Raw genomic sequence first — 27971 nt, 5'->3', positions numbered from 1 at the left:
CCCGTCACCTAATGCTTCTCACTCACAGTTCCAGAGAGGCGAGCTGTGATTCGAGGAGCGTGGACTAAAATACACGTGCATATCTGGGAAAACTCATGAATATTCATATATGCTCCGCCCAATGAAAACGAAAATCTCTCAGAAATCTCAAAACTCGGACAACCGGTGCAGGCTACCATTAAATACCAGATTTCCGTGTCACGATGAAGGCGGAGGGCATCGCGGGCATTGAGCAGTTCGCCAGCCCGGGGAAGGGCAGAGGACTGCGGGTGAGCAGAGCTTATGCAGTCGGTGAACTGCTGTTCTCCTGTCCTGCTTATTCATACGTTCTGTCAGTCAAAGAGAGAGGACTCATCTGTGAACAGTGCTTTACAAGGTCTGACTTCACGAGTTTTAGTTGTCATGTCATCTTGGTGCTTTATTTTATTTATTTATTTATTTAAATTGTAGTCTACTTTGTTATTGATCATTGTTTTCTAATAAATTCCTCAATTACTGTCTGAACTATACAGCTACAAAACTTTAATTGGCATGTAGGCTACTCCTTTGTTACCACATGCACATTCTGGTAAAGCTGAATGAATGACAGGATTTAACAGCATGAGTATATTTCAATATAACAACATAACTCTGAGAGAGAGAGAGAGAGAGAGAGAGAGAGAGAGAGAGAGAGAGAGAGAGAGAGAGAGAGAGAGAGAGAGAGAGAGAGAGAGATGGTTGAATTCAATCTTATCTGCCTCTTTTTCTTTAGATTTTAGAGTGAAATAGGCTAGGCATCTTTACAAGTTTTTTTTAGATATAAAATACACACTATAGTCTAAAATACATACTATAGACAAATACTATAGTCACGATAAATTTGCCATTTTGATTCATGAACAGTATAGATAAGCTCCAAAAGGACACATCTAAAAATACAACCCAACATCTAAAAGCAGCTGGTCAAACCTCAGGACATTTGCTCTGGACAGGATCAGTGGGTGTAAGTGACAGTGCCTGTTAAAAGTAGCACACTCGTCCTGACAGCTGCTTCAGTGTAAAGGCTGTTCTCGACTGTGTTCTGTTACAGTTTCTCTCAGTTCTAAATGAATCGCATTACAGAGTGAATTAATGTGTGTAAATGAACAAGTTACATATTCATATAGTAATAATGACTGTCTCTTCACATGAAACACTCATTGCTATATGAAATTATGACTTGTTCTTACTTACACACACACTCATTTTTATCATTGAGAGTTTAAGTGATCATTGGTGGATGTTTGTATTTTTATTTATCATGTACAGGAAAAAGGGTCTTGCAAGATGTGGAAAGTGCAAAAAAGCATTCTACTGCAATGTGAACTGTCAGGTAAAACACACAAAATACACACACGAACACAGCCATACACATACTATACAAAGAAACAAATTAGGCAAAGGAACAAATAAAAATAATGGAGGAAACACGCATACATGAAGTAAACCAGCATCTGAAAGAAGTATCACATTCAGAAATTGAGGGGAAAAAAATACTTGAAAAAAAGTAATATAAACACTTAAATTATGTTTTATGATATAATAAAGATGTTCTTTTGAGATCTGAAGTCCTTACATGGCAAGACTGGAATACAGGTATGATGGACTTTATTTCAGTGAAACAGCGGATCATGTTTGCATCAGTGAGTGCACTGAGCTAGTGGAGATGGCCTTTGTCAGTTTCTTTAAATAAATAAACTTTTTTACATCAAAGGATTAATGTAGCGAGCACATATACTCTGTTGTAACGATGAATCTTAAGCCCAACTCGTATGAATGTTCTCTACATGAAAGGTTATGATTGTTTGTCTTTTTAAAATGGATTCCCAAAAAAATACAGTTAACATGAGTGTGTGAGTACGATTTAAGTTTACGTTTACACAACAACGTTGTACTAAAAATGTATGACATACAGATGACAATGTTGTCAAAACGATCCCGTTCACATGGAACCGCAAATAGGACTAAAAACGCTGTATTATTCATGTTAGTAGTTGGCGATGTCACTTTGTAAAGAAACACTACGCGCCTATAGACTGAACACGTAATACGCATGACATCACCGTTAACACAAATTCACGTTATTGTAGTATACATGGAGACGATACAGTTTTCAAAACGGCCGTTCACATGAAAAACTTGTCTTGTTTTTTGGCCATTCATTTACACAGCAACGGTGTTTTGGGGCGTCTAAAACCACAAACTTTTGAAAACGAGATTCAAAGTTTGAAAACTATACCGTTATCGTCTCCGTGTAAACCACAAAAACGCGAATTTCATGCAGGTGCATTTTATGTTCAGTCTATAGGCGCATAGTGTTTCTTTACAAAGTGACATCGCCAACTACTGGCCTGGCATGAATAATACAGCATTTTTTGTTGTTTTCGCATGTGAATTTAGGATCGTTTTGACAATGTTGTCGCCTGCACTGTAAAACCCAACAAGTTAAGCTAAGTTTATAAAAAACAATAGTTATGAGTACTCTGAAATTATTTCAGTTGAGTTCACTAAAAGTAGATATTGCAGTCAATAAATTAAGTGATTAAGTGAATAATTAAGTGATTGTTGAGCATTAATGATGAACACCTGCTGTTAACATCACTGAAGGAAAGAGAAACACAAGAACTACAACTGACTTCCAACCACAACATTAGATGAAATCAACTGAAGATAAAATATTTTTAAATCTCTCAAGATCTCAGCAGAGGAGGATTGAACAACTCCACAAACAGCATTACCAGCTTCACTTATTACTAACCAGTTTGACTTTTATCATGCGTCTACAGAAGTTGTTATTGTGACTGAACAGAGGTTTAGATGAAGATGATTTATTGAGTTTCATTTAAAGACACCATGATAGTGGTCAGTGTTTGCTTTAGTTGGGCTCTTGACCCTTGACTTTATAACACCATTTTTTCCTCTGGCTGCTGTAACTGAGTGTTTATATAACAAATTTGTTATTGCACAAAAGCCAAAAGAAAATTTTGTTTTGATGATGATTTATGGAATGTTAAATCAACATTTGGTGTCTTGATTCTCTGATCTTTTCTAGAGAGTAACCTCTGATAAACCGGTGATATATAACTTGTATTATTCATTATAAAAGAACGTACTCGGTTACTAACGTAACCTCGGTTCTCTCTAGAGAGGGAACGAGTACTGCGTAATAGCTTACGCTAGGGGAAAAACTCTTTTCCACGAGATATTGAAGCCAAAAATTATCCTTAATTTTTTTATTAATGTAAAACGCTTTGCAGCAGCAAGCAGACATAGGCGAAACAGCTCGCGCGCCTATTGGTTGCTCTGCAGCAAATGCAGCAGCCTATCGAGAGAGACGTAATGACCAATGGGGGCAATTCGCGCCCATATCGTCACGTCCCGCCAGAAGGGGCGTGGTCTCACCCTATAAATATGCTCGTTAGGCTGGTACAAGCTGGTTTTTATCGCTGAAGCGAACCAGAGCGTATTCCAAGCACGGCAAGATACGCAGTACTCGTTCCCTCTCTAGAGAGAACCGAGGTTACGTTAGTAACCGAGTACGTTCTCTTACGAGAGTATCTCTCGTACTGCGTAATAGCTTACGCTAGGGGAACACAATGCAACACGCCGTGCGTACAGGGATCCAACACCAAAGTCCCGGGGGCCGAAGCCCAGGGCTCTTGTAGTGCATAATCACCATAAACTCACATAGAGTGGAGGAAGAGAGGCTGGAAGCGTCATTCCCTATAAAAAAGCACCCAGCGGGGCTATCATATGACAGTAAAACGCGCAGCCAGGGTGAAAGCTTTCAGCCTGATCTGGGTGGCCATACGTGTGTCAACACTCATGGGGCTGCAGTAACCTCAGCATCTGGGCCGCACAGCGGGGCAGATAGCACTGAATTTTAGACCGCCAAAAGCTTAGCTTGTAAGGCGGGTACCTCCAGGTTATAGTATTTTATAAATGTAGACGGCGAGGCCCAGCCCGCGGCCGTACAGATATCTTGCAGGGAAACCCCGCTCGACCACGCCCACGAAGAGGTCACGCCTCTCGTGGAGTGCGCTCTGACACCCAAGGGGCACTGTAGGCCCTTCGCAGAGTAAGCGAGCGCAATGGCATCCACTATCCATCTGGATAGGCTCTGTTTTGAGGCGGCGAGTCCCTTGGAACGCCCGCCAAACAAAACAAAAAGCTGCTCCGTCTGTCTGAAAACAGACGAGCGTGACACATAAGCTCTCAATGCCCTGACGGGGCAAAGGAGACTCGCATCTTCCTCCTCACTGCGAACCGGAAGGGCGGACAGGGAAATTACCTGGGCCCTGAACGGTGTATTGAGGGATTTCGGGACATACCCGTGCTTTGGTTTGAGAATGACCTTCGAGTCATTAGGCCCAAACTCCATACACGACGCGCTTACTGAAAGCGCCTGTGAGTCCCCTATGCGCTTCACTGAAGCGAGAGCCATGAGAAACACTGTTTTGAACGACAGGTGTTTCATGTCCACCAGCTGGATTGGCTTGAACGGGGCGCCTTTCATGGCCTCCAGGACCGTGGAAAGGTCCCACGTCGGGACTGAAGGGGGCCTGGGAGGGTTCAGCCTCCGAGCTCCCCTAAGGAAACGCACGACTAAGTTGTTTTTCCCCAGCGACTGGCCAGACACCGGTTTTGCAAACGTTGCTATGGCCGCCACATATACTTTGAGCGTGGATGGGGTCCTGCCCTTATCCAGTAGCTCTTGAAGGAAGGAAAGCACTTCCGAAACCCCGCATTCCACAGGTGAAAAGCTCTGGGCTGGACACCATGCAGAGAAAACAGACCATTTCGAGGAGTAGAGCCGCCTGGTAGACGGAGCTCTAGCCTGCGCGATCGTGTTTAACACTCCTTCTGGGAGGCTAGCGGGTACCCGTTGATGGCCCATGCGTGCAGGGACCACAACTCCGGGCGAGGGTGCCAAATCGAGCCCTCCGCCTGAGAGAGGAGGTCTCTCCTCAATGGTACAGGCCATGGGGCAGTGCTGGTCAGCTGCATCAGGGCAGGGAACCACGTCTGGTTTGTCCAGAGCGGAGCTACGAGCAGCACTGGGCATCCGTTCTCCCTGATTCGTTCCAACACCTGAGGCAGGAGCGAGACAGGAGGAAAAGCATATAGGGGGCAGCGGGGCCAAACATGAGCCAGCGCGTCCTTGCTTTTCGGGAAATACTCCGGGCAATGAGCGTTTTCGTGAGACGCGAATAGGTCCACCTGTGCTCTCCCGAACGTTTTCCACAGCAGCTGGACCGTCTGCGGGTGCAGCGACCATTCCCCTGCTGGAACATTGTTCCTGGACAGTCTGTCTGGTCCCACATTCAGGTGACCAGGCACATGCGCTGCTCTCAGTGAGAGCAGGTTGTGCTGAGCCCAGACCAGGAGGCGTTCCGTCAGCCTGTGAAGGTTTCGTGACCTGCGCCGCCCTGGCGATTTATGTATGCCACCACTGACATGTTGTCCGACCGGACCAAGACGTGGTGGCCTGTTACCTGGGGACAAAAACGCCGTAGCGCTTTGTCGACTGCTATCATCTCCAAGCAGTTTATGTGAAGGAGCTTTTCCCGTTCTGACCACAGGCCAGCTAGCGGTCTGCCCTCGAGCAGCGCTCCCCACCCCGAGGTGGAGGCGTCCGTAGACACCACCTTCACACTCGAAGCGGTCCCCAGACTCACACCTGACTGATACCAGTCAGTTATTTTCCAAGGTTCCAGAGCTGAAACACACTGAAGGTCGACCCTGAGGCGAAACAGACCCGCTGTCCATGCCCTGGGTGGAACCCGCGCTTTCAGCCACATCTGCAGTGGGCGCATGCGGAGCAAGCCCAACTGGAGTACAGAGGCTGCTGAGGCCATCAGCCCCAGCATTTTCTGAAACCTTTTGAGCGGAACTATCGCGCCGTGGCGGAAGGATTTCGCGCCGCGCTGAATATTTAGCCCGCGCTCTGGTGACAGGCGTGCTGTCATGGACAGCGAGTCCAACACGGTTCCCAGAAAGGAAATTTTCTGACTGGGAGACAGTGAGCTCTTCGCCCAATTGACTGTGAGGCCCAGCTCCTCGAGGTGCTCGAGTAATGCGGCCCTGTGTTCCATGAGCTCCGATCGTGATCGAGCTAGAATCAGCCAATCGTCCAAGTAGTTCAGGACTCGCATGCCCTGAAGTCTCAGGGGTGCGAGCGCCGCGTCCATGCACTTCGTAAATGTACGAGGTGCTAGGGACAGGCCGAACGGCAGGACTGTGTATTGATATGCCTGGCCCTCGAAGGCGAATCTCAAGAATCGCCTGTGATGGGACGCTATTTGTATTTGGAAATAGGCGTCTTTCAGATCTATCGACATAAACCAGTCCCCGTGGCGCACTTGCGCGAGGATTTTCCTGGTCGTAAGCATTCTGAACTGGCGTTTCACAAGCACTCTGTTCAGCTGTCGTAGATCTAAAATGGGTCTGAGACCCCCATCCTTTTTCGGTACCAGAAAATATCTGCTGTATAGGCCCCCTTCGCTCTGAGCCTGAGATAAAGGTTCTATAGCCCCTTTGCTCAGTAGTTTCGCTATCTCGGCACGAAGTAGATGACACTTCGTTTTTCACCGTAGTTTCGACACGCGCCGTATAGCGGCGCGGGCGTCGAGCGAATTGTAGCGAATAGCCTCTCTTTATAGTGTTCAGCACCCATTCTGATACCCCGGGAAGCTTTGACCACGCATCTGCGTGAATAGCTAGAGGCAGAATGAAATCCGGGCTCCGGCTGCGACAAAACGGCAGCTCGAGAGCCCGGGCATACTGGGAACACAACACCGTGTTTACAGCGTTCGAGGCGGGGGGGCGCGCTGATCACAGCGGGCGGCCTGGCCGCGCTCAGCTTTTTTATGGCAGATTGTGCAGAAAAAGCGAGCGGGGGAGATCCCGTAGGAATCGGCGTGTCTGTGAGAAAATGTGGGCGCGGGGCTGCGGGCACATTTATTACACTGAAAACATTGTCGGTCATGGCCGACTGAATGTGTGTTGGTTTCGTTTTTACAGAAACCAAGGGACACGCAGCATGTAGTGTGAGCGGGCATGGTGACATGGGCGTGTTTACTACATTGTTTGCACAATCGACCTGAGTCGATTTTATTTGTGCTAGCCCTGCACCGTGGCGGGCTGTGTCTGGGTGTGGGAATGGGCACTGGGTGGGCATTCTTACAACACTCATAACACCATCGGCCGTGGCCGGATTGCTTGTGCGAGCCCTGCATTTTTGCGGGCTGTGTTTGTGTGTAGAAATGAGCCCTGGGTTGTAGGCATTTTCAATACACTCATAACACCATCGGCTGTGGCCGGAATACCAGAAAATACACCATTTATGTGATTTATCTGGGTCGCCGTGGGAACAGCATTTGTGTGCAGGCAAGCGGGCATGGTACTGGCTTGCTTACTGCAAAATACACTGGAACAGTCACATTTTCTGGAACTGAACGAGCGAAAATTTCAGTGGAAGTCTGGCCACGGCGAGACTGAAACACCGTCGATTTCCTAGGAGGCTAGGAAGACTTGTGTTGGTTTCGTTTTACAGAAACCGTGGTAGTGTTTGTGGGCACTGGGTTGTGGGCACATTCACTACATTTAATGCACAATTGACATGCGTCGATTTCATATGTGCGAGCCCTGTACCGTGGCGGGCTGTGTTTGTGTGTAGAAATGAACACTGGGCTGTGAGCATTTTATTACACTTATAACACCATCGGCTGTGGCCGGAAAACCAGAAATACAATGATTACATGATTTTTCTGGGTCGCCATGGAAACGGCCTTTATGTGCAGGCAAGCGGGCCGTGGTACCAGCTTGTTTACTGCAAAATACACTGGAACAGTCGCATTTTCTGGAACTGAACGAGCGAAAAGTTTCGGTGGAAGTCTGGCCGCGGCGAGACTAAATTTTTATCTGCTGCGAGAGCCGGGATCGAACACGGGTCTCTCGCGTGAAAGCTTCAGGTTCCGCCACTGGGCCACAGGGAGAACTACACTAGTGCAAGCAGATAAGAGAGTGTCATCACAGTTTTGTGTGTGTCGGCGTTTGTATGCAGGTGTGCGTGTTATACAACAGGCTCATTGCTGCAATAATGACATTTTCAGCCGCTCAAACTAGGAGCTGAGAAATGTTTGAGAAATGGAGATTAGTCCGGCCTCGGCGGGGACTAAAACACACTCTTTTCTCATTTGCCGGTGACGCACGCCCATGGGGGGCGGGGTAGATTTCTTATAACGTAAAGAAAGCTAGCCGCGGTTTTTAGGGCTCGCGGTCTTGATGCTGGCCCGTTTCCTTGACAACTCGCGGACAGAAGGCGGAGGTCCACAGAGCTCGCCTGTTGCGCGGCGTTTGCGCGGGCGCCTCCCAATCGAGGCCGATGCTTCCCACGGCCTGAGAGAGCAGACGCATCAGCTCAGTCTCAATGCCGGTTCTCTTACCAGTGGTCTGGCGGGAAACGCTAGCGGAGGGGAGGTCCACGGAGCTCGCCCAATCCTCGCTATCGGATGCCAGAAGAGAACACGCCTCGGTGGGTTCGTCGAACTCGTGGACGGACGCGGCGGCAGGCGGCGGACGTTGTCCGTCAGTGAGCGACTCGAGCGAAGCCGGCGAAGCTGGCGGGCGAACCGGCGAGCTTTGGCGGGCTGGAGAAAGCTCGGGAGCGCGCTGGGCGCGGCGCTTCTTGCGGCGCGGCACCACGGCGGGCTGTGGTGAAGGCTCGGAGAATGATGCCAGGCGAGTCCTCAGAGTCACCATAGGCAAAAGCTCGCAATGAGGGCATCCGCCGTCAGCGAGCGCGAGAGCCGCGTGATCCTCACCCAGGCAGAAAACACAGATGACGTGCCGGTCTCCATCGCTGAGCGGGGCGCGGCACGAGCCACAGGAAGGCATCTTTAAAAAGACGCAGCTCTTTTGTGAGAGAAGTGTGAGTCGCGTCAAGTAAGCGAGCAAACACCCTCAACAGAGTAAATACACACAGAGTATAAAAGGATATAGAACGCCGGAAAGCGCAGCAGGTACGGCAGTTGAAGGCGGCGAGGCCAGCGACTCCAGAGCTCGTCCCGCTGAAAGGCTTGCTTCGACGGCGCGGCTTCTCACTCCGGATCAAAGTCCTTTTAGGCAAGTCATGCCACTCGGCCGCCATCTTGGCAACGCCTCCGGGCAGCTATTTCCGACTAACAAGACCAGGCTCCTATCTAAATGAATGGGCAGAGAGTCAGAACTGCACTTTCACTGGTCATCGGGACATAAAAACTGCATGTATAGAAACAGCAGTAAAATATGAAAAAAATCGCTGAAAAAGTTTGATGACTTTGCCCCAAAAGAAGGTTTAAAACACCTTTTTCCCCACAGGTTATACTTTTACTACGCATGCGCAAGGGTTCACGACACCAACTTCATTTACGTCTCTATCCGGTGTTCGTCTATTCGTCTATCTCGAATGCCGGTGTCGTGCTCTACAGCACATACTTAGAATGTAAGGTAACATATTTGTGGTCGATATAAAATGCTTTAACTACTGTAACAAGGTTCAGATGTTATGGAAAGAAGGAGGCAGGAACCGGCGAACATTCAACCATTTTAATAAATAAACAAATCCAAAAATGGAAGTATGCCAGCAGCCCCGGATGAGCTGCTGGCCACACAAAACAGAAACAAAACACAACATAAAATCAGGCCTGTTCCTCTCTCGATCTCCATGTCGTCGCTCCACCTTTTATGCCTCCGCTCCTCCGTGAGAGATACGAGACGATGCGTCGCGCAGGTGCCGCTCATCAGTAATCACGCCACCGGCCTCACGCAGCTCTCTCACGTCCCTCGTCCTCGGCCTGCTCGCCACAACTACCTTGGTAGTCCGGTGTTTTCGCGTTGTTATCACCCTCTTCCATGTGGATTCCATCTGATCTTGCACACAACACCATGGCACAAAACAACTCGCTGTCGCCAAATCGTCTCCGCTGTCGCAAACCTCAACTGTGCGCATGCGTCAGTGGAACCAGACGATAGGCTTAAATGTTTCCCGGCTTGACTGTTAAAAGCAGACGATTGGCTTTCCAGCGGGAGGGGCGGGACATATGCATACAACCGCCATCTTTGACGTTACAGGTTTTCCCTATATAGTTGTATTGAGGATTGAGGAAGTGGCATGTCTCTATATAAATAGTCTCTGCTCCGGATCCAGCGATGCGTGTGCGTCGCTGAAGAGATAAAAATCAGCTTGTACCAGCCTAACGAGCATATTTATAGGGTGAGACCACGCCCCTTCTGGCGGGACGTGACGATATGGGCGCGAATTGCCCCCATTGGTCATTACGTCACGCAGAGTCTCTCTCGATAGGCTGCTGCATTTGCTGCAGAGCAACCAATAGGCGCGCGAGCTGTTTCGCCTATGTCTGCTTGCTGCTGCAAAGCGCTTTACATTAATAAAAAAATTAAGGATAATTTTTGGCTTCAATATCTCGTGGAAAAGAGTTTTTCCCCTAGCGTAAGCTATTACGCAGTACGAGAGATACTCTCGTAAGAGAACTGTGATTCTGCTGCAAGGCCCTTTCAATCAGATTTTAAAAACCTCTATGGTATCATGCTGACGTATACAGACATCAAGAATCAGTATATGAATCTCAACAATGGTGACCATTAAAAAACGATTCATGCTGCAATGCATGCTGGGGGCCATGGATAAGGCTTGTATTATGGTAGTACCCAGCATGCATTGCAGTATGAATAGTTTTTTTTTATGGTCACCATTGTTGAGATTCATATGCTGATTCTTGATATCTGTGTTAGTTTTGGTAATGAATCAAATGTTCTGTAAAATCCTTCATACTATCTGAAATTCATAACATTGCTAGTTCTTATGTTGTAGAATCTATTTTCAAATACAACTAATAATATAATCAGAGATTAGACTCTGAATGAGATCAGTGAATCAAGTCATTAAGTGATGATTGTTATCATCAAACCTTGACCATAATCTTTTCCTTGACTTTTGTGCCTTTTCCTTGACTTTTTGTTTCATAAACACTCAATTACAGCAGCCAAAGAAAAACTTGTACTCAAACGAGCCCAACTAAAGCAAACGCTGATCTCCATCATGGTGACCTTAAACCTTGTATTTCTTGTGTTTCTCTTTCCTTCAGTGATTCTGCTTGTTAACTGCAGGTGTTAATCACTTATGAGCAATCATCACTTAATTGATGATTAATTAACTTAACTATACAATTATTATTCAATTATCATTCTGGGATCTAGAAATGTTCTATAACTCATTCAGGCTATGTTTACACGGAAACGATCTGAAGAGAAAACGCAAAACTGGCGTTGCGTTATCACTTTTTATTCTGCGTTTAGACGAGCGTTATGGTTGGGAAATCCGCGTGCATATGGTGACGCAAAAGTGTGTGAAATTCGATGTAGTATGCACTCCAGGAAGCTAGGTGGCAATGTGAAGCACTGCCACACAACAACACCAATATCTTAGAATATTTTGTACAACTGCTAAAAAGACTCTTGTATGTTTTTCAGAGCTGCTAGGGCAACTGGTCCGACGTATGGAAATAATCTGACACGTTGGTTGTTATTTTCCTGTACTAGCGCATGCCTGTGACGTAAACGCGTACGCGACGCCACCGTGAGCAGATTTGCGTTTTTTCCGTTTAGACAGGAACGCAACGGTGGAGCGTTTTTAAGATTTCCACTCTGGAGGGTGGTTTCACTTTTTTGCGTTTTTAAGCCCCCAAAACGCCGTTGCCGTGTAAACGAAAGGCACATCCGATAAAATATTTTTACGTTTTCACCCGGAATCGTTCTCGTGTAAACGGGGCCTCAGTTTGAGTTCTGTTTCAGTCATTCAAGACACTTCAAGTTTCGGTATTATTTGAGTGCAGTGACCTCAATTTAATTGAGTAAATAGTAATGTTAGGTTTTACAGTGTGTATGCGAAAAACACAAAGTAAAAGCTTTTCATTTTTTAGTACATCGTTGTCGTGTAAATGACCCTTTTGAAACCTGTTTTCAAAAGTTTGCATTTTCAGGTCCCAAAACGCCACTGGCACGTAAAAGAACGGCCAAAACGCATAAAAAGTGATCCATTTTTAACTGAAACCGGTGTGTACTTTAAAGTGACTGTCTGGTCATGAAGTGCAGAAATATCTCATTGCATTCATGATTGACATGTTTCCCCCTGTTTTTTCAAAACACATTAGGATTTAAATATAGCATCTCCCTCTGATTTTTATTTAGACAGTTGTTTGCCACAACCACACCACGAACACCACACCAAGCAATGTGATTGTTCACACAAATCACTGTAATTAGTTCATTCATGTTATTTATATTATTTCGTTTATGCATTGATTTAATATTACTTTAATTATTGATTTAAATAAAAGTAAACAGAATATTAATAAACACATCCTAATATTCAGAACAGTAACTCTCCAGGACCAAGTTTGCACACCCCAGCACTATAGACATTCATGCAGTGTTTTGTGTGTATGTGTTTCATATGTCAGTTTTGTGTATATTATTTGACAGAAGAAGAACTGGCCCATGCACAAGCTGGAGTGTCATGCCATGTGTACGTTTGGAGAGAGCTGGTGCCCCTCGGAGACGGTGCGACTGGTGGCCAGAATCATCGCCAGACTGGTTAGATACAAGCAAGATTTTCGTACTCCTCTTATAGATACAGAATCAATGAGTTTTTGACATTTGTATTTTGCTGATGCAGAGAGACCAGAAAGAGAGAAGCCCATCAGAAAAACTTCTCTTATTGAAGGATATGGAAGACCGTGAGTACCAGAAAAACATTACACATCTGACAGAGAGGCTAGGTTCGAAATGGATTACTAACTTACTGAATTCTGTGCATACTAGGCATTATGAATGTGATGCTATATTGTATAGTAGTATGCTATATTGTTGCCACACAATACATATGAGTGGCATCCAGTTGTGGTGTTGGAAGTGAAAATGAGTTTTGTGCTTTTACTTTTTAATTTAATTATTTATTTTATTTTTTTTACAAAATAACTTCCACAGTTTTCTGCTCACACAAATGCATCTAATTAGTGTGGTCAAATTTTTCTCCATTGTTAAAGATGGGTTGTGTTATCAGTCCTTGATTCCAGATTTCAGGGAAGTGACAAACGTTGAATAATTATCAAGCATGGCGTTAGTTCAGGCAGGCCACGTCAGCCAAGTTCACATCAGCTGATAGCCAGCTGATAGCCAGCTGTTCATGACGTGTTCCAATCAGTGTCAACATCTATCACAGCGGCACATATAAACTCCCATTTCTTCAGCATTTCCAGCATTTCCACCCACGAACCTTTAATCGTTCGGTTTATTTATTTAAAAAAAAAAAATATCCTAGTGATAAATTTAGTGTTATCATTTTATTTTATATTCTGTCTTTAACTATAAAGTCTTACGCCTTTTGATTGTCTATTATAGTCAATTTTAGTACTCAGATTTGTTTGGGCATTTCATTTCGCTTTCAATTTCTGTTTTCTGTTTCCATTGTATTAAACATTATTTTCTATAAGCACTGAAGAAAGCTGTGGGCTGAAACATTTGCTCTCTGGTCAGTTTTTAATACACTTTGCACTTTTTCCACCTTTTTCACAGGCAAAAAGTAAAATTAAAGATACATTTTTGATAGACTTTTTTGTTCTGATACATTTTTTTCAGTATGCGGGCAACTTCTGCTATTTGGTTAAACAATATTTGAGTCAACAAAAACTGAGTCTGTTTATATTGTTGTAGTGTTTCAGAGTAAAGAAGGTGAATATTTATGCTGTTTTGATCTCTGTGTTTTAGGTAAGACAGTTTTCATTAAGCAGTTTTTACACACTAGATACCCATATATGATTTTGCCATTTTTTTCTTTTCTTCAAATATATAATTATGTATTTCACAGCTACAGCTAGTGTCTCCAAATGTACAATATGAATGTGTGTGGAATGAGAAATGTTGACATGCCATTTTTGTGTTGACTTTACGCATGTACACAGCTGCTAGATAATGTTATAATATCTTCATCTTCTCACAGACATGGAGGATTTGGATAATGAGAAAAGAGAGATGACTGAAGCACATATAGCTGGCCTTCATCACTTCTACTCCAAACACATGGACTTCCCTGATCATCAGGCCCTGCTCACACTTTTCTCACAGGTAAACATACTGTAAAAGAAGTGTGACAGTTGACTGTTTGCTCTGTCCTTCCCAGTTAATAAATAAAAATACCTAAATAAATAAATCACTGGGCAATAAAGACCCAGTTATCTACCAAAGAGTTGAAAACCTTTTGGCAACAATTGACGTTTTGAATCCAAAATTGGTGATTTGTGTAGATTTTATGAGTTTTTGAAATTGGGGGCAGGGGTCTGTCTGTCGGTCTGTCTGTCTGTCTGTCTTATTTCCACCTATTCCCCCCATAAAATGCCAACAATCTATTTATTGGCACTTTATGAACAATTTTTTTTTTTTTTTTACAAAAAATCTGACTAAAATAATTTCTTGGGATATACTGTAAGACATGTAGCACCAGTAACCAAAGGTTTCTCCACAAAGAGTCACTAATCTAACCCTAAATTGTTCAATTAAAGTAAAAGATTGGCATGATATGTTGTGTCTCCTTCACACAGGTTCACTGTAACGGCTTTACTGTGGAGGACGAGGAGCTCTCAAACTTGGGTTTAGCTATTTTTCCAGAGTAAGCACAAGTACACACATACACAATCTCTCTGACAATGTGCTCTTCTCACAAGGCTTTATGTTTTTGCAAAGCACAGAGAACAAAATAAGAATTGGCTCCCTTTCAGTTAATGAATTGTAATTTGAATTGGCCATGTTCATGAAGTTGAATAGGAATTTGATTTGGAGTGAAAGATCAAACAAATAAATAAAAAAACAGTAGTGTTATAAAATGAGTTGATTTATAAAATTAAATTGAATATTTACTCACACACAGTATAAATGATATAAAAGTGTCTATTTGCCTTTATGACCTAACATATCTGAGACAGTAGTAGTGTTTGGTTTTGGATAGGTGGAAGTAGCGAGGACTCAAGTGCAGGAAACAAGGGCTTTTTATTAATAATAAAAATAAAACAAATACAAACAAATACAAACAAAAACTACCCCGTTGGGGAAGACTTGACTCGACTCAGGAGGAACATAACAGGGTAAAGTTACAACGACAAACCAGCACAGGACTGCAAACACAGGGAGAATAAATAGGGAGAGCAAACAAAGCAGGTAACAAGGGAGGACAGGTGGGGCAAATGAATCAATAATCAGGTAACAAGATGGGCGGGGTTAAACAATGACAAGAGAGCACATGGCACAAGGAATCATACACGACAAGCCATGTGCTCACACCAAACATTACTAAAACACAAGCACATGTCCAGTAAAACAAACACAAGCCACATGTTCACACAAAACATGACAACATGAAAGCACACAGCTAGTGTAAAACACAAGCTGTGTGCTAAACAGTACAAGACAAAAAATGACATGAAGGCACATGAAACAAGGCACACAGACAAAACAAAACAGGAGTGGCAGGGCTCTGTCACAAAACCAAGAAATAGACTAGACAGAAGTGACAACCCTGACAAGTAGGTTGGAAATCCATTTGCAGAGGTTTATTAAAGGAATAATCTGAATAACCAAACCGACATGACAAAGGTCATACTTTACAGGATGTTGCAAGCAAAAGCCTAGTCTACAGTACACTTTAGTTTTTATGCGTACGCTAGGGAGTGTGACGTAGATATCACTATCAGCATAGTTTGCACGCAGCCTGTATATTCTGTGTGCTTATGCATATGATAATGTTTTTTAAATGTTTTTTTTTAGCACAAATTAGTTGTGGCAGCACTGAGACAGAATAGCAACAAACTTCTGGAGATCCAATAACAACCCATACCCATGTTGACAAGCGCTTGTGAGTTTAGAGATATGAGCAAGTTTAAACAAGTACAAAGACATTTTCATAACTTCTGTAGAGAAATAGCGCAGATACTGGACAAGGATGAAACCTTCTAATGTGTATGTGTCGACTATACAAGGATGAAATAGGTTTTTGTTACACTAGGTGTAACAAAAGGTTTTTGTTACACTATTTTTATCCACTTTTCATCTCCCACATTTCTGTATTGTGTTTCTGTTGCTCTCTTAGCATTGCCCTCATGAACCACAGCTGCTGTCCCAATGTCATAATCACATACAGAGGTGTCAACGCTGAAGTACGGGCGGTGCAGGAGATCAGTCCAGGGCAAGAGGTCAGTATGTCGTTGCCATCTTATCAGGGTTAATCTAGTCACAAAATGACTGACAGAATGTCAGTCAATTGTTAACCATTACAAAGACTAGGGCAAAAAGTCACATTATTGTGATAATCTATTTAAATTAAAACATGCTGTTGACAAAAATATGATGAAAAAATAAAACTGCCAAATATTAACAATGCACTAACAATGTTTTTAAAGAATAACAAATCTGGAAACAATATGTTTATTTAGTCAATATAGTCAATAATGTTGAGAACTGCTCAATTAACTTGAAACGCTTCCTATATAAAATAATATTATAACTTACATCTGCAAAAAAATGATGCAAAGTGAACTTCGACAAAGACGTCAATCGACAATCAACCTGTGTTTGAGTTCCTCAATACATTATTTTTTACACCTAGGTGACTGATCAGTTAAGTTACAGTTTTTCATGATTGTTAAAACACACAATTTATGAAAACAAGTCGCCATTTTCTCACAACTATAAACACAAACTCATAACACACCAATTTGTACAAAAATCAAAATTACAATGTTAAGTCACATTTGTTTATGTAGTGCTTTATACAATACAGATTGTTTCAAATTAGCTTTACAGTGATAAACAGAAAAATAATGATTTGATGGAGCTCTAAAAAAGACAAGTGTCATTATTCAGCTGAAGTCAGTTCAGTTTCAGTTCTGTTTAAAGTTCATCAATTATGAAATGAGTTCATCTTTAAAGCAGCTCGTCAAAAGACAATAGTGTTGTTATTTACTTTGAGTCAATTTTGTTTTAATTCATATCACAAACAGTGTCTATGTGGCAAAAGCATCAGCCGAATCAGCTATAAAACAGCTCTGCAGAAAACAGTAGTGTCATCATCCAGCTCAGCTCAGCAGTTTTGTTCTCATCTAACAGTGTCAGTGCAGTCAAATTAATAATGTTACTGAGTATTAAACTTAACCACATGTCAATCTCAAATATTTTACTAAAAAAAAAACATGTTCTCTTCTATCAAAATCAAACTTTGGCCTCAGATGACACAAAACCTGACAAATACACAGACTACACCTCTGACACACCGTTGATATCAGTTCAGAACACTATCATTTTGCATGTCAATGCTCTGTTACAGTTTACAACATGCATGGAAAACATAGTAAAATACAACAAAATGAACTTTAAAGGCCCACTGAAGCGCCTTGAAAAGCGCATTTTGTTATTCAATGTGTTGACGTAATTTCCTCTGAAACAGGAAGACAGGGTGGAAAATAGCCAATAGCGTTTTGTTTATCACAGCTCCACATTTGACAGCTTATGACAGCTACAGTGTAATAGCACAGTAAAAAAGGGGGTACACAGTGTGTGTATATACCAGTAAAACCAGCTCAGTGTTTCTTGAGAACAGCTGCTTTTGCTTCCTCCAGCTAGACTAGCAACATGTCATCTCTAATCAGCATAAACCAGCTTGGATAAACATGGAATTCATGCTGGGTTATGTTGGATTTTTCAACAGGGATAGCAGTTAAAATGGAATCTGTCATGATCCTGACGTTTTACAGTCTGCAGGTAACCTTATCGTTGAGTTTAAGTGACTGACAGCTTTCTGTTTCCTCTGTGTTTGTAGATATACACCAGCTACATAGACCTGCTGTACCCTACAGAGGACAGGATCGAGAAACTCCGAGACATCTACTACTTCAGCTGTGACTGCAAAGAGTGCACAACCAAATCTATGGTGTGTGGGATGGATGGAATAATCTTTATTTACTCATTTAGGGAAATTTGGTTTGGACCCAATTACACATATACAAGATGAACACATATAAACCTCATAGCACAACATAATTAAGCAATAGAATGTAAAATATAAACTACCATTTTAAAAGATTTTGTTTGATTTAGCAAGGCCTCAAATGAGTGTTTGAAACAGTTCGACTCTAAACCATCTACCGGTACCTGAAAGTGAAAATCTGTATCCATCACATGTACAAGAGAGAGATTTTACTAAATGACATTTAATGATATTTTATATTATAACATAATATGTTGATCATATCATTTTGCTCTTGTGGGTCTGTAGGATATTGTGAAGATGAAGGTGCGGAAGCTGAGGGATAAGATCAGTCAAAAGGATACCAGGGATATGGTGCGTTATGCCCGGAATACGATGGAAGACTTCCGCAGGGCCAAACTTGAGAAAAATATCCTTTTTTGACCTTTTTGCTAATATTGTGCAAAATTGTTTGCATAACTACAGTGTTACTTGATTGTTTGATTCATAATACTGTCAGTTATTCAAAATATTATTGTTTATGTATGTTTTAAATAAGTTGTGATTAATAATGTTTGCTAAGTCAAGCATCACTATTACTAGTGCTTACAGGGTTAGTGATTTAAACATTTATTGAAACTTCTGTCTCAAATTATGGTGCTTTTTCAAGTGAACAAACTTAAGATTTTTATTGGACAGAACACGAAAAAGGCAAAAATATCATGACATTTTTATTATTTTAATGTTAAAGTTTTTTGCAAAAAAAAAATGTAGGAAACATCTCAGGTTACGTCTGTAACCATAGTTCCCTGAGATAGGGAACGAGACGATGCGTCGATGACGCTTTGGGAACGCCTCCAGCGTGAATGCGTCTGAAGCATCTATGTCAACTAGTCCAATGGAAAGAATGAGCGTCACGGGCGGGTGACGTCATGACCAGGAACAGATAAAGCGCATCCAGTGCAAACCGGCATTAGCTTCGAAAATTGCCGAAGCAAGTCGATCGCAGGGATGCAGGAAGTATGGCAGGGCGACGCATCGTCTCGTTCCCTATCTCAGGGAACTATGGTTACATACATAACCTGAGACGTTCCCTTTCGAGGGAACTCGCAATGTGTCGATGATGCTCTGGGAACGAGAATACCCGAAACGCCAAACTTTCAAGTCCCTGAGTGTCCACCTGTTGTCAACTAAACACTAAGCACCTGGGACCCTGGGGCAGCATCCAGGTCCAAGCTGTAAAACCTCACGAATGTGAGCGGTGAGGACCAGCCCGCCGCGTCACAAACGTCTTGGAGAGAAACCCCAAATAATAAGGCTTTAGAGGCCGCCATACCCCTCGTAGAGTGAGCTCTGACCGCCAAAGGACACGGCTGGTCAGAGTACTTGTAAGCAAGTGAAATAGCCTCGACTATCCACTTACTGACCGTCTGCTTAGAAGCAGGAAGACCTTTCTTGGGTGATCCAAAGCAAACAAATAGCTGGTCGGATTTTCTCCACGAAGAAGTCCGATGAACATAAGTGTCTAGTGCTCGCACTGGACACAAGAGGTTCAGCTTTTCCTGGTCCGAAGAGGTAAAAGGAGGAGGACAGAAAGCCTGCAGCACAATAGGCCTCGGAATCATGGTCGGTCCCTTAGGGACGTATCCCTGTTTTGGATATAAAAATGCCTTGACCATCCCCGGTGCAAACTCAAGGCAAGTGGGGGAAACCGAAAGGGCCTGAAGGTATCCGACTCTTTTGAGGGACGAAATAGCTAGCAGAAAGATAGTCTTAAAAGTAAGAAATTTCTCTGACACCGAATCTAAGGGCTCGAATGGAGCCCTAGACAGGCCTTCTAAAACTATTGCAAGGTCCCAAGCCGGCACCCTAGTGGGAGTTGCAGGCCTCAGCCTCAATGTGCCATGAAGGAAACGTGTGATCAGGGGGTCTCAACCCAACGATGTACCACTCACCAGGGTGTGGAAAGCCGCTATGGCCGCCACGTATACCTTGAGCGTGGATGGACATAAACCTGACGTAAAGCGCTCTTGCAGAAACTCAAGTACTGTGTTCACTGAACAGTGAACTGGATCCCACTGATGCTGGTGACACCAAGAAGTGAAAACTCTCCATTTTAGTGCATAAAGTTTCCTCGTAGCGGGAGCTCTGGAGCTTAGAATGGTCTCAACAACCTCGGTTGAGAGACCACTCTCTATGAGTTGGGCCCCCTCAGGGACCAAACCCACAGTTTCCAAATCCCCTGCCGGGGGTGCGATATTGCGCCCCCTTCCTGAGACTGAAGGTCTCTCCTGATCGGGACCTCCAAGGGAGGGCCGTCGAGGAGAAGAATTAGGTCCGCAAACCAAATTCGGCTCGGCCAGCGTGGTGCTACTAGCAGTAGGCTTATTCCATCCTGGCGGATTATCTCCAGAACTCCTGGGAGCAGAGCAACAGGGGAAATTACGTACAGATGCAGCCTCAGCCACGTCTGCACCATAGTGAGGGAGAACCAAAGTGGACAGCGCGTCGTGTACTGAGACGCAAACCGATCCACTTGTGCCTGGTAATAAATCTCCTATATTTGCTCCACTGCCTCAGGGTGGAGCCAGTCCCCTGGCCTCAGCCCCTGCCTCGACAGGGTGTCTGCTCCCTTTTTCTGGCCCCCTGGAATATACACTGCCCTCAGAGAGCGTATTTTCCTGAGGGGCCAAAAATAAGAGGCCACCAGCGTGTTGTCTGTCCAGAGCAACACATGATGGCCCCTCAGTTCTGGGAGCAGATGTCTCAACGCATTGAAGACGACCATCATCTCTAGGCAATTCATGTATCAAGAGAGATGATGACTCCTCCACAAGCCCTGAGCTGAGCGGCCTTCCAATACCGCTCCCCAGCCGGTGAGGGAAGCATCGGTTGAGATAGCAACTTGATGGCAAAGAGCTCCCAACACCGGAACCTGGGACAAGAACCAGTGTTTCCTCCATATAACCAAGGCGGGGGGATACTGCCGCGTGATCTTGATCGTACGGAGTGGGTTTCCCCTCGGGGAGAACCCTCTGGTCCTGAGCCACCACTGCAAAGGTCTCACGTACAGCAGGCCAAAGGGTATCACATTGGACGCTGCTGCCCTGAGGCCTAACAGTCCCTCGGACTGTTTCACAGTGCGTGACCGGCCTAGCCTTAGCTCTTTTGTGGCAGTAAGGATAACAGCTACGCGAGCGGGCGACAGAACGCTCGCATCGTGACTGAATCCCAAACCACTCCAAGAAAAGTGGTCCTCTGTACTGGAGGAAGCACACTCTTCTTGGTATTGAGCCTCAACCCCAACCTTCGCATATGAGCGAGGACGACACCTCGATGCCGAACCGCTAACTGTTCTGATTCCGCTAGAATCAGCCAGTCGACTATGCAATTCAGAATGCGTATGCACTGCAGCCTGGACGGGGCCAGAGCTGCATCTACGCACTTTGTGAATGTGTGGGATGATAGAGCTAGACCGAAAGGAAGTGCCTGATACTGGTAATCTTTGCCCCTGAAAGAAAACCTCAGGAACCTCCTGTGCTGAGGGAGGATGGAGATATGGAAGTATGCATCTTTCAGATCTATCGTGACCAACCAGTCCTCGGATCTGGTTTGAGTCACGATCTGTTTGAGTGTCAGCAACATGGACTTGAGTTCCAGCACCGAACACTCCAACAGAAGAAGATTTAGAAAATGACGCAGCTCCCCATCCTTTTTTGGATCCATTACCAGAGCCTGCTCGGGATGCACTACCGTGAGCAACACCCTGTTGTAGCCTGGAGGACGAGAACCAAACTGGAATCTGTCTCTAGCTACTAACTGCAGGACCCATAGATATATATTTGGCAGTAGCTTCAGCGCTGCCAGAAAATCTACCAAGGGAACCAGCCCCTCAAGGCTGGCCTCTGGTGTAGTTGGGACGCAGCGGTGTCCAGCGAGCCTTTGGCGCAGTGTCAACTCGACATTGCGTCAGACTCGCGCCCTCTGAGGGGGGTTCGAAAACAGTGTTTGCTTCAAACTGACTGTTTGCTTCAGGTCCCCGAGTTTGACGCAATGTCGAGTTGACACTGCGCCAAAGGCTCGCTGGAGACCGCTGCGTCCCGAAGCACCAAGGGTGGCGGGGTTGGCAGAAGGGTCTCGTGAGGACACCGAGATGGAACGGGTACCGTATAATGAGGTGTACACCGTTCCACCCTGGTTGGGGCTGCCCTCACCGGTCTGACGCCAGTGGCGCCAAGACCTTTTCTTTTGAGCCAAAGCCTTCTCAGCGTGAAGAACGGTCCTCGGATCCGGCTTCTGCTTTGAAGGCTTTGGCTGCTGTGGTGCGTATGAGAAACTAGACGGCTGGAGCTGCTCACGCCCAGCAGCCCCAGGGGGTTGGACATAGCGAGGGAGAGATATTTTAACCGCCTCTGACTGTAATTTGGCCTCCTGGAGACTCTCGTTGACCGAAATAACCGCGTCGCCGAAGAGACCAGAAGGATTGATGGGAGCATCAAGAAAAACAGCTGTATCTTTCTCCTTGATCTCCGTCAAATTGAGCCAGAGGTGTCTCTCAGTGGCCACAAGGGCTGCCATAGACCGCCCGATTGCTCTGGCGGTCTCCTTAATAGCCCTGAGAGATAAATCTGTGGCCCGACGAAGTTCTCGAACCCCATCGGGCTTAACTCCCTCACTTATGTCCAAATCCCCCAGCAGGTCAGCCTGATATGCTTGAAACACTGCCATAGTGTGTAAGCAGGCTCCAGCTTGACCCGCTGCCGTATATGCTTTTCCCACTAGATTAGAAGTAGTTTTCTTAAATGGTTTAGTGAAAAAAGCTGGCGCCTTCAGGGACGATGCTGAACCGGGAGACAGATAGCTCGCAAGCGTCTGTTCTACCCGGGGCATTGCCCCATATCCATACTCTCTCAACCCTCTAATATCTGAATATACATGAACTTGGGGGCTGATACAAGATGAGTAAGGTTTTTCCCATGATCTAGACAGCTCGCTGTGCAGATCAGGAAAAAATTGAAGGCGCCGTGATGGGGGTGAAACAAAAGGGGGAAGGAAGCGCTCGTTTAATTTATTTTTATTTTTAGGACGAGCGCCCCTTTTATCTGCTGGCCATTCAATATTTAATTTATCTACAGCCTTAGTAATCACCTCCATCAGCTCCTCATACGCTGGGGAAAGAGATGGTAAATCCTCTTCCCCCGTGATTGTGATTCTCTCGTGATTCTCTCCCCGGGCGGAAGTAACCGCGGCGCGGGCTTTCGATACCGGAGAGAGAGCAATGGATCCCTCGGGAAAGGGAGGAGAAAAGATCCTCGGACCCGTCTCCACCCCCGTAAAGAGATCCATTTGCGATCCCCAGGAATGCATTCTGCACGCTGCCTCGGCAGACGCGGGTCCTGCACCCTGAGAACCGCGAACCTGAACACTTTCCTCGAAAAGTGACAGGCGTGAGCGGAGCATGCGAAGCAAAAGCTTCTCACAATGTTGGCAATTAGCCCCCTCGAAGGCTGGCACCGCATGCTCTACTCCCAAACAAATCACACAAAGCTTGTGTGTGTCCCCACTCGTTAAATAACGCGAGCAGGGAGAAACACAGAGTCTGTGCAATTGTTTCGCCATAGTGTTAGATATACAGTATATATATAACAGACAGACAACAGTAAATATAACAGACAGATTGACACAGATCGCTTGCTGAGGCAACAGAAGCTAATGCCGGTTTGCACCGGATGCGCTTTATCTCTTCCTGGTCATGACGTCACCCGCCCGTGATGCTCATTCTTTCCATTGGACTATTTGACATAGATGCTTCAGACGCATTCACGCTGGAGGTGTTCCCAAAGCGTCATCGACGCATCGCGAGTTCCCTCGATGGGGAACTAATGCTTTCAACGCTCATTCTGACTCTTTGTCTGAAATGATCAGTTTTTAAGGGATTTTTTAAGGCTTTTCAGTAAACAGACCGTTAAGATTGGCTAACATCATTGCATAGGAAAAAGTATCAACATTCACTCACTAACAGACAAAGCATTATGAATCCTTACTTACGATTTACGATGTAGCTGCTGTCAGATACAGTTGGCTTCTTCATCTTCATCGTCCTCTTTATTACACTGGGCCTCGTTTATAAAACAATCTGCATTAAAATGCTCCAAACTGAGATATAATCCTCCAACATGACCTGGACCGCCATTAAAAATAAACCATCCACTTGTTCCTGACACTGGGTCCTTCTAAAGGCTGTACAGAGACGCAAAAAAACACGTTTTTTTTTTTTGTTGTTGTTTTTTACGTGACTCTCACGTAGACAGGATTTAGCTGGTAAATAACTGAATGCCAGTGACCAGGGCCTATGATGTAAAACTATTTAGAAATGTCTTGCTTTGGAGGCAGTCATATACAAATGTATTTGCCTGTGTGACGACACAGATTTCACAACATCCATATATAATGAGTAGAACGTTTTAAGCTATAAAACTTACAGAATTTTTAATTGGTACAAAGACCTCTTATATGTCAGAAGATTAAGGAAAATTTGGTTTGTCATGTCATGAGCCCTTTAAAATATCATAACCACCTAGATCAACCCAGAAACCACCCAGAACAACTTAGCTCACTTTTTGAATAGTGTTTTTATGTTTAGTCAAAGGTCATTAAATAACTTAAAAGGTTAAGTCAAAGATTTATTGAATCTTGACTGTCGTTCACGCCCGGCTGAGCTGTTGGAGATGTGTGAGCTCAGCATTGATAAGATGAGTACCGTGTTTGATGACTCCAATGTCTACATCCTTCATATGATGTACCAGGCCATGGGCATCTGTCTCTACATGGAGAATTACGATGGAGCAGTTCGCTATGGCGAAAAAGTCATGAAGTCATACACGTAAGAACACACACATACACAAATATAATATATGAAGGTAAATATGTATATGTTTATAATGCATAAATTGTGTTTAAATAAATGTATATTTGTGCGTATACTAACATTTATATCGTCTGCATTTTATCTGTAGTGTCCTTTACCCAGCACACTCTCTAAATATTGCATCTATGTATATGAAGATGGGCAGACTCTACATCGTTCTGGACAGGAAGTACACAGGCATCAGTGCCCTTAAAAAGGTACAAGCTCCTCCAAAACTGACTGGACCTTACGTCATTCCAAACCTGTATGACTTTCTCTTGTGGAAAACTAAAGCAGATCTTTAGCGGAATGTTATCTTGTGTGTACAATGAAAGCATACAGTGTGACTGGAGCTCCAAAAGTGCTAACGGACAAGCTCCAATAGCTTCTCTGAAAATGTTCCACCACTAAGCTAAAATGTTACTCCGGGTTTGACATCAGTTTTGTAAAATATCATCGGTTCTCATAAATTGTCATTGAAGTTAAACCTAGTGCTGTGCATCCTGATGGACCATATTTGAATTGAACTATATTTGAGAGCTACTCCTGCTGAAAAATCCAGCATTGCTGGTCTCCAGCAAAAGGTATGTTTTGCATGCTGGGACCAGCATGGTTAACAACTTAACTTTGGTCTGTTCTTGGAACACGACAGAACTGGAAAAACCATTGTTCCCTTTCGTAGTCACTTCGAGTTACGTCGAAATGACGACGAAATGGGGTTCGCTTAGAAGCCTCTCATCTTCGAAAGAAATAAAACGAGCCAATGGCAAGGAAATGCCATGGGTTCTGTGGAATTTGCATGGTGTAACTCCGCCCCACCGCGTGGGTATAAAAGGAAGGATGCCGCAACATGCAGATATGTTTTTCGCTTCGGAGCCAAGAAGTTCTCTTCACTCCTGCAGCCTATTCTCTGACTGACTATCTTCGAGAATCTTCTAGACGAGCAGCTTCCAGTCGGTGTTGGTGTGATGGCGTGTTCCAGCGAGTTTCACATTTCTGCCTGCTGAACTGAACAGCGTGTGTGTTTCTCTCCGGGCGCTTCAGCACTGCTGCGAGCTTTTCTCTCATAAAAAGAGTGTGCACGTGGCACGTCTTTCTAAAGACGATCTGCCAGCTGATGGGCACGAGCGCTGTTTTGACGTTTTTGGGCTTCGATCACGCTCAGACAGCGTTCGTGGATGTGTCACGTTCTCCCAGCGGGAACATGACCATCGCAATGTAACGGTCGAGACTCGATGAGCTCAATAGAGCGAGAGTCCCCTCATCCACACCCCGATCTATTTTCTCCACGCGAGATAATACTTTGGCTGGTGGCCAGGGTGACCTAAGGTGGCAGGTCTGGAACTAAACCGACGAAATATCCTCGGTCCACACCCCGTCTTTCACATTGCAACCTGTGCGGTTCCGAATGAGTTCGCTGACCAGAGCCGCGTCAAAGGACGCCGGCGGGCCGGCACCTCATTCGGTTCCTCGGCTGATGAAATCATGTATATCGCCGCATCACAAGGTGAGCTGGAGTCCTCTGGAGATGAGGGCTCGTCTGTGCTGCCGCCCTCGGGTGTGCTAGCATAACAAGTCTGATCCAGAGTTGACAGCTGTGCTTTCCCGGGCCGCCGCGAGTATCGGGCTTGTGTGGAACCATCCGCCATGTCCCGAGCACTTAAGGCTGATGATTGGTTTTTGGGGAGGCGAACCCAAATCCTTTCTACCCGGACGTGCATGAAGAGATCATGAGATCGTGGGAGTCTCCTTTAACTTTTCGCGACTGCTCAGCGGCCTCTTCCGCCTTCTCTGCCCTCGCAGAGGCCGCGGCCAAGGGTACACTGGGGTTCCCCCCGTGGAGTGTTCTGTGGCAACACATCTGTGTCCCCACAGCGTCTCCACCTGGCGTGGTGACCCTAAGCACCCCTCCAATGCCTGTAGGTTTTTTGTCTACTCCGGTGGCAAGGACCTATAGAGCTGCGGGGCACGCTGCCGCCTCACTGCATGTTATTGCCATCCTTCTGGGTGCTCAATGACATGCACGAGGGTAGGGCTGATTCAGGGCTCATCCAAGAGCTGCCAGCCGCCACCGACTTTGCTCTACGAGCGACGAAGGTGACCGCACGCTCCCTGGGTCAGGTGATGTCCACATGCGTGGTCAGACATCTCTGGCTTAACCTGGTTGATATGCGCGAGGCTGAGCGAACCCGCTACCTCAACTCCCTCATATCCCAGGCTGGCCTCTTCGGCGGCGCGGTCGAGGACTCTGCCCAACAGTTCTCGGCCGCCCAGAAGCAGACTGAGGCTACCAAACATGTTCTGACCCCGCGGCCTGGATGCAGCAATCTATGAGTTGATTCCTAAAACAATCAATTATTTGATTCGTAAGACTTTAGGAATCAAAATTCACAAGGTTTCTTAATACATAAGACGGATTTTTAACTTGTACTTTGTACTTGTTAAGACCCTTAACTTACATTTTTACAGAACATTCTAATTCTCTTTCAGGTTTTAGGACTACAGACAAAGTAAAAATATATATATACTCTGTAAATGCCAGTACTAAGTGATAATTGTTTGTGTTACAGGCATTGGCCATCATGGAGGTTGTTCATGGAAAGGACCACACATATGTAAAGGAGCTCAAACAGGAAATACGTGGGGAATAATGTAAATGGTGTGTACTGTTTAAGATTGCTCTTGAATTTCATTTTGTAAGTAAGCAAATGGAGAGACTTTCTTCAGTAAAACATTTAGGAGGCTGATTAAGTGTTTCTGTACAACATGTAATTGAAAATCAAAGTGCAAGTGTGCAAAAATGGAAAACAAAATAAGTCATTCATAACATAATTTAAGCATCTAGGAAATTAGAAGAGCAACAGCTGATAAACAGACAAAAAGAGCAAAGGTACTGTAGTCACAGAACAAAGCAGAAGTCAATGAAATGCAGAACAGGCACAAGGGGAATTCCAGCAGGTAGCAAAAGAAAAGAAG

The 27971-nt window shown here is 44.8% G+C and overlaps 1 protein-coding gene across 1 annotated transcript; it reads left to right on the top strand.

Annotated features, from left to right (window-relative positions):
* Window positions 1-10: 10 nt before the first annotated feature.
* smyd2b (SET and MYND domain containing 2b) lies at window positions 11-27944 on the top strand. Its single transcript, XM_056249449.1, has 12 exons — window positions 11-376; window positions 1288-1351; window positions 12562-12672; window positions 12755-12815; window positions 14078-14202; window positions 14676-14743; window positions 16217-16319; window positions 17942-18052; window positions 18398-18518; window positions 24797-24971; window positions 25105-25213; window positions 27566-27944. Exons 1-12 carry the CDS (start codon window positions 204-206, stop codon window positions 27644-27646), a joined length of 1302 nt encoding a protein of 433 aa, XP_056105424.1. The 5' UTR covers window positions 11-203; the 3' UTR covers window positions 27647-27944.
* Window positions 27945-27971: the final 27 nt, after the last annotated feature.

This window comes from Rhinichthys klamathensis, unplaced genomic scaffold (genome assembly GCF_029890125.1).
Source record: "Rhinichthys klamathensis goyatoka isolate OS25496 unplaced genomic scaffold, OSU_Roscu_1.1 h1tg000001l_1, whole genome shotgun sequence".
In the NCBI taxonomy this organism is placed as follows: domain Eukaryota; kingdom Metazoa; phylum Chordata; class Actinopteri; order Cypriniformes; family Leuciscidae; genus Rhinichthys; species Rhinichthys klamathensis.
Note: the sequence above shows the minus strand (reverse complement) of the source record. Positions and strands in the feature narration are given on the sequence as shown.